Source organism: Sciurus carolinensis, unplaced genomic scaffold, assembly GCF_902686445.1.
Source record: "Sciurus carolinensis unplaced genomic scaffold, mSciCar1.2, whole genome shotgun sequence".
Taxonomy (NCBI): Eukaryota; Metazoa; Chordata; class Mammalia; order Rodentia; family Sciuridae; genus Sciurus; species Sciurus carolinensis.
This window is the reverse complement of record NW_025920474.1, coordinates 70,192-80,300: the sequence shown is the minus strand read 5'-3', so window position 1 is coordinate 80,300 and position 10,109 is coordinate 70,192. Positions and strand designations below refer to the sequence as shown.

The 10,109-nt window shown below is 38.4% G+C and overlaps 1 protein-coding gene across 1 annotated transcript; it reads right to left on the bottom strand.

Annotated features, from left to right (window-relative positions):
* Positions 1-9,167: 9,167 nt before the first annotated feature.
* On the bottom strand, positions 9,168-10,109 carry LOC124975761 (olfactory receptor 7G2-like). Its single transcript, XM_047538320.1, has one exon. The coding sequence runs from the start codon at positions 10,104-10,106 to the stop codon at positions 9,168-9,170; it is 939 nt and encodes a 312-aa protein (XP_047394276.1). The 5' UTR covers positions 10,107-10,109.

Here is a 10,109-nt window from a genome sequence, read left to right as displayed (position 1 = left end):
TCATTACAGTCAGAGGACTGAAACTCCAATGATATTTCTCTTTGTGATTTTCTGCATCTTCCCTTAACAAAGATAGGAAACTCTGGGGTCTCTTTCTTACCTTACAGAAGCAACAATCCCAAGGGACTCCTAAACCATGTAAACCTGATTAACTCAAAATTCCAACTTTGTACTACCATAAATGTGGTTTCAACCTATAAATTTGGGAGAGATATAAGCATTCACTCCATAACAATGGTCCCAAGCAGAGTTTCCATCCTTTTGTTTAGCACCTAGAACATGGTCTGGCAATACAGTGCTTTCTGCTCATTTTTAATGAAATGACAATCTCAGAAGAATGTATCCCTATGTTTAGTTTTTACACTTAGTGCATTTTATGTGGCTCATTTTATTTTCATCATAGTTATTAAACCCTCTTAACTGTACAAATTAATGGGTTTTCTCTGAAATTTACATATGTGCTTCCATTGTAGATTTATCGAGTAATATGTTCTTTGTATTATTAAGGTAACTGCAAAGTAAAAATCAATAGTGCTAAGCATGGTGGCACATGCTTGTAATTCCAGTGACTCAGGAGGCTGAGGCAGGAGGACTGCAGTTTGAGGACAGCCATAGCAAATAAGTGATGTCCTAAGCAACTTAGCAGGACCCTGTCTCAAAATAAAATAAAGTAAAAATTTTAAAGGGCTGGGGATGTGGCTCAGAGTGTAAGCAGTCCTGGGTTCAGCATTCCAGACACCAAAAAAAAAAAAAAATCAATAATACACATAGAAAAGATAAAAATAATGAGTCAAATTATATCACTAGAGAAAATCACTTGTGACTGAAGTTCTGTAGAATACATAAAGCAAGACAGCAAGGCAGGAAGAAAAGGAGGAAAAAAATCTATAAAACAATCAGAAAAGCAGGCCATATAGCCCATCTCCTAGAGTGCCTGCCTCTTATGCTGGAGGCTCGGGTTCGATTCCCCAGCACTCTGAGATTGTGGAAATAACAAACAAATACAACAATCAGAAAATGAATTGAAATTGTGTCTCTCTGAAAAATTACCCAATGTTGCTGGTCTGGGGATCACTATTGGAGGTCCACTATTCAAAACACAGACTACTTTGTGGCATGGTTAATGAATTGTCCCACAGTTTGGGGCAGAATAGGGAAATTTCTGAGAGGTGACCCAGCTCTTCAGTTTTTTACAGAGACAACTGGAGGGTTTCCAAGACCATGAGTCTGGTTAACCTCTTCAGGAACTGCCAGCCCTCCAAAACTGTCCTCAGGTAGCCCGTCTGAATTCACTTGTCCATGATTCGGAGCTTTATCCCTTGACCGAATTTTGATACCTAAGGTTAATAGAACTTCAAGTCATCATAATAAATGTAACAAGAACATAGACTGCTGTCACCAGCAGTGTGAATGCCATGGGGCTCTAGGACTAGACACACACAGTTCTCAGTACTTTACTGATACAAACTTTCAAACAAATTAGGAACAGTTAGCTATGTGTGTGAGCCTCATTTTGCCCATGACCTCATGTAAGGATAAAGCTTTTTGATTGAGTTGTGGACACAGGGATGCATTCACACACAGTACTCTGCTTTGTGTTGGGTAGGGAAGGGACTGGAAACCAGGAGACCAGGCTGGAGAGCTGAACACCTACCTGCACATGAGGTGATCTCAGAGTCTTAGGCATCCTGGAGCATCACTGTGATCCTATCATGTGACGTTTGAAAACTACCATTGTGATAAAGTCACAGGGATTTCCTTCTTTTTCAAGGTATACACTTCTTTGAAAATACAGACATTCCAGAGCGAGTGAGATTCAAATTGGGGTCTCCACTCGGGACTTGAGAATGTGCCTCATGACTTCTCCAGCCACAATGGCTATTGCTTACATGAGCTGGTATTTCTATCCAATTTCTCAAAGATAAAACATGACTAATCTGATATGATATGCAACACATATCTACAAAATTTTTTAAATAGAAAAGGATGAATTGCAAATTGCATGGGATTTTCATAAAACTGAAGGTGAAACAAAAATTTTGTTGGCATCTTCTAAAAAGACTGAGAATAAATAGATTCAGTCTCCCAACAATAGTCTCTGGACCATCAGAGCAGATACAGGAGGAAGAGAAGGGAGACTGAAATGAGAGGAAAAAATGAGCAAAGTGGATCTGGACAGTTCAACAGCTGCTGTAGTTGAGGAATGCTAGATATTTAACCAACACAAGAGCTTAGCAGGGAATTCACATGGGGAACCTCTGGCCTTATTCTGTAAGGTGAGTGGCTTAACTGGTGGAGAAAATGAGGTACTAAGCTGCGGAACTCCTGACCTTTCCCACCTTGGTGTTGGCTGATCCCTTATCCCAACCTCCCAGGCTTCATCGTCCTCTTCCCTCCACCTCCTTCTGCTCTTGTCCATTACAAGGCCTTTCACACAGGAAGGACACTCCTTCCTGCTCTACTGGATTCCATCCTCTCTCCTTTAGAGTCACAAATATCCTTACAGACAGTATCATCACCTTTCATCTTAAAATATCAGATGGATGTGGTAGATGGATATGTATACATATGATAAATTCAAAAATTACAGTCAATGTACCATAAAAATGTAACCTCTTAGGGTGAATTCTATGCATGGTTCCATGAATCTTGAGTCTATTATTAAATGCTACAAAGGGAAATTTCTAGTATATTCTCTGTATTTGTAATGTACTAAATGTTACAAATATTTGTATAGGATTCTACTCCCGAGTGTTCAAAGAAGTAGCATTATATATAATACACACACACACACACACACACATATATATATATATAAATCACATGTGTACATGTGTGTGTATATCTATACACTTGCAAGCACACACATTGCAGGTCATAGATTAAGACTGTAGAGCTTCCTTAAAAATATTGCTGCAGAAAATGCAAATCAGGAAAACTGCTCATCTGAAGTAGAAGGTACTTTTGAGATTGTAAGTAAAAATGTTTTAGAGCTTGTATGTTATTGCACGAAATGCAGTTTTAGCTGACTGAGTTATTGCCATCATTAAGGCTTGGAAAATTATTGCAGGGGAAGATATAACACTCCTATTGTTCAAAAAAGAGTCCAGAAAGATATCAACACACAAATATACAGTTGTTTTAATTTTTTTATTCTGTTTGTTCTAATTAGTTGTACATGACAGTAGAATGCATTTATACATTTGGATAGATCATTCATAAATAGAATATAATCTCCCATTTTTCTGATTACACATGTTGCAGGATCACATTGGTCCTGCAATCATACATGTTCATGAGGTAATAATGTCTGTTTTAATCTGCTATCATTCCTTCCCCCATACCTCTTTGCCTCCCTTCACTCCCCTATACCTAATATAAAGTAACCCTATTCTTCCCTATCCCCCACCCCCCTATTGTGAATTAACTTCTGCATATCAGAGAAAACATTAGATCTTTGGTTTTTTGGGTTTAGCTTATTTCATTTAGCATGATAATCTCTAACTCCATCCATCTACCATCAAATGGAAGAACTTCATTCTACTTTAAAACTGAGTAACATTCCATCATATGTATATAGCACATTTTCTTTATCCATTCATCTGCTGAAGGGCATCTAGGTTGGTTCCTTAGTTTAGCTATAGTGAATGAGCTGCTATAAACATTGATGTGACTGTGTCACTGTAGTATGTTGATTTTAAGTCCTTTGGATATAAACCAAAAGTGGGGGATAACTGGGTCAAATGGTGGTTCTATTCCAAGTTTTCTGAGGAATCTCCATAATGCTTTCCATAATGGTTTCACCAATCTGCAGTCCCACCAGCAATTTATGAATGTACCTCTTTCCCCACACCCTTGCCAACATTTATTGTTGCTTGTATTCCTGATAATTGCCATTATGATTGGAGTGAGATAAATTTTAGTTTTGATTTACATTTCTCTAATAGCTAGAGATGTTGAACATCATGTATTTATTGTTCGATTGTATATCTTCTTCTGTGAAGTGTCTGTTCAGTTCCTTAACCCATTTATTGATTGGGTTGTTTGTTTTATTGATGTTAAGCTTTTTGAGTTCTTTATATATCCTAGAGATTAATGTTTTATCTCGGGTGCATGTGGTAAAGATTTTCTCCCAATCTGTAGGCTCTTTCTTAACATTATTGATTCTTTTTTTTCTGGAGTGAAACTTTTTAGTTTGAGTCCATCCCATTCACAGAATCATCTCAAACCATTGACATTAAATAATTATGAAAATTTTATAGGTAATGACCCTAAATATGGTGAATGCTACTACTGTCTTGAAGGATATGAATGAGAGTAGCAGCTCCCAGTCATTGTTACACAGAGTATGCATATTTTGCATATTTTTCCTCACAATAGAGTTAAGTCTAGGATGTCATTCACATGATCCCAACTACAGGAACAGGTGGAATCTTTTCTATGTATGACCGTGGTTTTGTTTAAATATTATCACTGCCCTTTCTGCCTTTTCAACTTACCTTCTTCTGAGAATGGACCATAAACCATATGATTCACAGTGATTCTGTGGGCACTGAGAAAAATATTGTGTTTAGATCATTGAAATCGTGTTGAAGCTGGGCATGGGGGCACATGCCTGTCATTCCGGTGACTTGGGAGCAGGAGGATTGTGAGTTCAAGGCCAACCTCCACAACATAGAAAGGTTCTAAGTCATTTAGTGAGATGCTTCTTAAAATAAATAAATAAGTAAATAATAAATAGAACTGGAGAGGTTGCTTCATGATGTTGCTTCCCTGGATTCAGTCCTTACAACAATAACAGCAACAACAACAAAAAAAACTCATGTATGAAACTCACAGAGACAAAAAAATTATCAGGATTCAAATCAAATTCAATACACCTGGTCATTATATCATTTAGCAAATTTAGAAAGACATAGTGACAGAGAAACAGTCATTCTGGCTTACCAACAATCCTGTTGTTTTGGTGTACTGTAGAAACACAAGTCCAAAGAACATGACATCATGGAGGAGAAGCAGTCCGACTGATGAGCTTCTAATCCAGGTGCAATCTTGTAATAAAGTTCTCTCTGGTCAGCAGGTCCTTCAATGCTTCCTTTCCATGCTGTTGAGAGACTGGGGATTGCCACCTAGCTCCACTCGGCCATCCTGTATACATTCTACAACACTTGACATGTTATCTTTTGTCTTTTTCATAATGGCTACCCTCACTGAGGTGATAGGGTATCTCATGTGGTTTTAATTTGCATTTCCTTGTGCTTCATGATATTGAACATTTTTCCTGTGTTTTATATTTGTATGTCTTCTTTTGAGAAATGTCTGTTCAGATCTTTAGCCTTACTCTTTAATTGGGGTGATTTACAATTTGCTATTCAGTTATGTGTGTTCTTTATTTATTGTGAATATTAACTCTTTCTCAGGTCTGTAGTTTGTAAATATTTCCTTCAATTCTGTAGTTTGTCTCTAGGCTCTGTTTATTTCTTTCTTTGGTGTATAAAACTTTTACATTTGATGTAGTACAACTTACCATCGTTATTTTTGTAAACTCTGTCTTGGGGTAATTCCAAAAATAATTGCACAGGCTAATGTGCTGAAGCATTTTCCCTGTGTTTTCTTCTAGAAGCTTTATATCAAGGAGCCCTGTATTTAAGTCTTGAATGCATTCTGCATTGATGTATGTAGCTGGTGATGTTAAGGGATCTATTTTATTTCTCCTGCATAGAACTTCATTACTAGAGGTATGTGGGTAAACTCAAGAACTGAGAACTCTCTAGACTAATGGCTATGGACTTAGAATATCAGAAAGTTTCATATAAGCCTACAAAGAAGAATTTGTCTAAGATCACTGCTGGCTTTGTGGATGGATTTGTTGCCGGGGTCCAGCCCTAGCAGGAGTTCATGGGTTCCACACCGGTAAACGGGGCATGGGGAGAAAGCGTTGGCGATGGATGGAGAATGAGAGACACAGACTCTAGTTCTGGTGCAATCAATCCCACTTTATTCTGGGGAAGGCTGGGTTTATATACATTTTTCTTCAGGCTATAATGACAATCTTGTGGTTAATATTAAAGAAGTTTTCAAAGCACAGGCAGAAATTGTTTTTAACAAGGAACAGAAAATTATGAGAAAACAGTAACCTTAAAGATTATCCTTACCTAATCACAATTGTTTTAAGAATATCTAACTATGTCGGTGAACTAATACAATATTTACTTTCTTAATATCTAAACTCTATGTGACCTAAGACTATTCTTATTATTCTCACGGTTAAAACAATAGACAAGTAATCTCATGTGACTATCTCTACTAGGTCCATCTGGTTAATATCTGAATTGCTGAATTAAGGGGTACAGTAGGGCAGCGGTCCCAATTGTAATTGTGTACCAACATTTATTATAGGGTGACATATTCTTTGTAGGAAGGAAGGAATGTTATGAAACCTTATTCTGATACCTCACCACCACACATGAACAAAACCATCCTTAAAATTTAACCAGCCTGTTGGAGACAAAGGCAGATCTACAACTATTTTCTCCAGAGGCTTTCAGGGACTCATTGTATGGTTGCAAAATTATTTTTAATTTTGTTAGTGGTTAAGACCCATTGTTTCTCAGATTGTAGGTAATATTTTCTGGAATTTTTGTTGTATTCCCTTCGTCCCCTTAAGCAATACATTCAGACTGAAATGAGTAATATATTATCAGAGAAAACACCATGCTCCGGAGCAAAACATCCGGCAATTCCTTTTAGGATGAGCCTTTGCAATCATCCTCCAGAGGATCTTTGTCAAGCACTGGATGGAATTCTGGATGCCCCCGCAATTTGTGGTCTCCATATCAGCAAGCAGGAAGTTAGGAAGCTGTATTTAGGAGTCAAGACCTGACTGTTGATGGGTGAGCAACTGTGAATCTACAGGATGAGTAACCAGACTGAAGCAGGATTGGATTGAACTCAGACACATGCAGGAGAATTAGGTAGTGTGAGTATAATTAAACTCCATAAGGAGTTTAGCTGTCAATGCAGAAGAGAATGAAACAAACCCCAAAGAAAGATGAGAGGTCTTGAAAGGATTTCTTCATATAGGACAAACTCGTGGAGATTTTGAATTCAGGATATTTGAGTTCACACTTCCAAAAACATTAGCTAAGGGACTATAGTTACCTGGTTAGCTTCAAGAAGAACATGGTTAAATGCCTCACCTTATTATCAAAGATAAATTTTGATAAATAAAGTTCATGCCAAAGTCCTGCACTAAAAACTAAATACTAATACAAGCAACTTTCAAAGATCACTATTGCAAATTCATAAAAACATTATGAATACTTCCTAAAAAATCAGTGAGCAGCTTTATGGAACTATCACAAATGCATATAACACAAGAAAATTAAATGGCACATAAAATGAGGAATGATTCTCAATGCCCATAGGAGTTTACACACTGAAATGTAAATGAGTTGAACAACATTTGATGCACATTAGATTGTCAGTGTAAAAGAAAATATTTTGAGGATCATGTGGAATCAAGAATATCTAACGGGAAGGTAATGTGGTTAAATTCCTTAGCAAAACTCTTTGGAAATACCAAAATGCAATACTCTACTCCATGAAATCCATAATTTCACACCCAGTATAAAAATAACACTTATTTTTTCATAAGGCTGAAAAATTATTCAAACAACTTTATTCACAGGAGCAGAAAAATGGTTTATCCAAATTTCATCAACATTAGAAATGGTCCCTATTCTTAATGTGCCCATACAGGATGAATGATATGTAGCATTTACAAAAAATGAACTAAAAAAAAGAAAAGAAAAGAAAAAAGAAAAAGAGAGAGAGAGAGAAATAAAGAAACGAACCACTTCTGAGCATAGCACAAGCCTCTGAGGCAATGATGAGAATAGCATAGAGATGAGTAATTCACCCATTAACCTTGAATTACCCATGGTCAAAAAGAAGCACATTTATGTAGTAAAATGTACAGTGATATCTCCAGGCTGACAAAAATACATTAGTGTACTATGAAAATGAATGTTATGTGGGAAAACATGATAAAAGTACTGGCCATTAAATACCACAAAAATCAATCCGAAATCTGTGTCCAAGGCTAAAATGCCTCCTTTCCTCCTCCCCCAATACCCTCTACTCTTTTTCTGCCTTATGTTGACAATGCTGACATTTATGGCTCCCACAGACAATCCTGGAAATGCTCCTCCTCTGCACATCCTCTTTCCCAAACAAGTAACAATGACCCATGAACATATATAATAACCACCAGTCAGTGGGACTGGACTGGACACATGTTGAGGGCCACCATTCAGTCCACTCCAGAGATGCAGCCAGTGTGATCCAGAGACATGGTAAATGTCCATAGGCTCAGGAAAGGCACTCAGTGTGTGACACCTGACACCTGCATTTTCTGCACTCACCTGGTGACCTGCAGGAGAACGAGCCCTGGATGATCCACCTCATGCAGAACTGAAGGAAGCCCTGCTCTCTGTTCGAGCACATTCCCTGCCTCCATGTGATGAAAGGTAGTTCCCTTTATTGTTTGAGTATATTAACATTGGTGTGTCTTCTTCTGATTAGGATGGAAGGCTTCTTCACTGATCAGGTTCAAATAATCACAGAATCTTCTCAACCACTGACATCATCCAATTATGAACCTTATAGATAATGACCCTAGGATGGTGGGTATGGATTAACAGTAACAGGTCATAGTCATTGCTTCACAGGGCATGGATACTCAGGCTTTTGCAATTTACCTCACAGTAGGATTAAGTTTAGGATGACATGAACTAAGTCCCAGTCATAGAACAGGTGGAAATTTCTACATATACAAACATAATTTTGTTTCAATACTTTCTGTGACCTGTCTGCCTTCTCAATCTACATCCTTGTGAGAATGTACTGCAAAACATTTGCTTCAGATGAATCCTGTTGGACCTGAGAAAAGGTTTTGTGTTTAGATCTTTGAAATCATGTGTAAACCCTCACAGACGTATTGATGAAGCAATGCCCAGATTTGAACGAAGTTCAAAGCATATGCTCATTATGCTGCTTAGGCATTTTAGGAAAAAGCTATGATGGAAGCACCAGGCATTCTGGGTTACTAGTAAATCTATTCTTTTATGTATACTAGAAACAATTCCAAAGAAAATGTTCACCCATTATAGAGGACAAGTTGTTCTATCTATGAGTTTCCTCAAAGCTCCCTTCATGTCCCTGTTCCTCAGGCTGTAGATAAAGGGATTCAGCATCTGAGGGACCACAGAGTACATCACTGAAGCCACTGCCATCTTCCTGGGTGAATCAGTCACTTCAGAGCTAATGTACACCCCAAAACCTGTCCCATAGTACAAGGTAACAACCAATAGGTGAGACCCACAAGTGGAAAAGGCTTTATACTTTCCTTCTGATGAGGGTATTTTCAAGACAGAGGAGACAATGCAAATGTAAGAGAAGATGATTCCAGAGAGAGGAACAGCAGCAAATATATCCATCACCAAATATACCAGCAGGTTATTGATGAGGGTATCAGAACAGGCCACTTTGATGATCTGAGCAAGTTCACAGAAGAAGTGGGGGATCTCTGGGGTTGTGCAGAAGGACAGACGCAGCGCCATCAGAGTGTGGAGGAGGGCATCCACTGTGCTGAAGAGCATAGAGATCAGAACTAACAGGACGCACAGTCGGGGATTCATGATGACTGTGTACCTCAGGGGATAACAAATGGCCACATAGCGGTCATAGGCCATCACTGAAAGGAGGCAATTTTCTAAACCACCAAAAATGAAGACAAAGCAGACCTGGGAGAGGCAGGCTGTGTATGTGGAGCTTTGAACATCTGTTAGGATGTTGACCAGCATCTTTGGAATTGTAGTTGAACTGAAACAGATGTCATTAAAGGACAGATTAGAGAGGAAGAAATACATGGGCATGTGGAGATGGGAGTCAGAGCTGATGGCCAGGATGATGAGCAGGTTTCCCAGGATGGTGACCAAGTACATGGTCAGGAACAGGCTGAAGATGAGGGGCTGCAGTGCTGGGTCATCTGTCAGTCCCAGGAGAAGGAATTCTGAAACCACTGTTTGGTTTCTTCTTTCCATGAT

What these genes read in the sequence shown, in the direction of transcription:
- LOC124975761 (XM_047538320.1), bottom strand. Translation starts at nt 10,106, where the DNA reads ATGGAAAGAAGAAACCAAACAGTGGTTTCAGAATTCCTTCTCCTGGGA.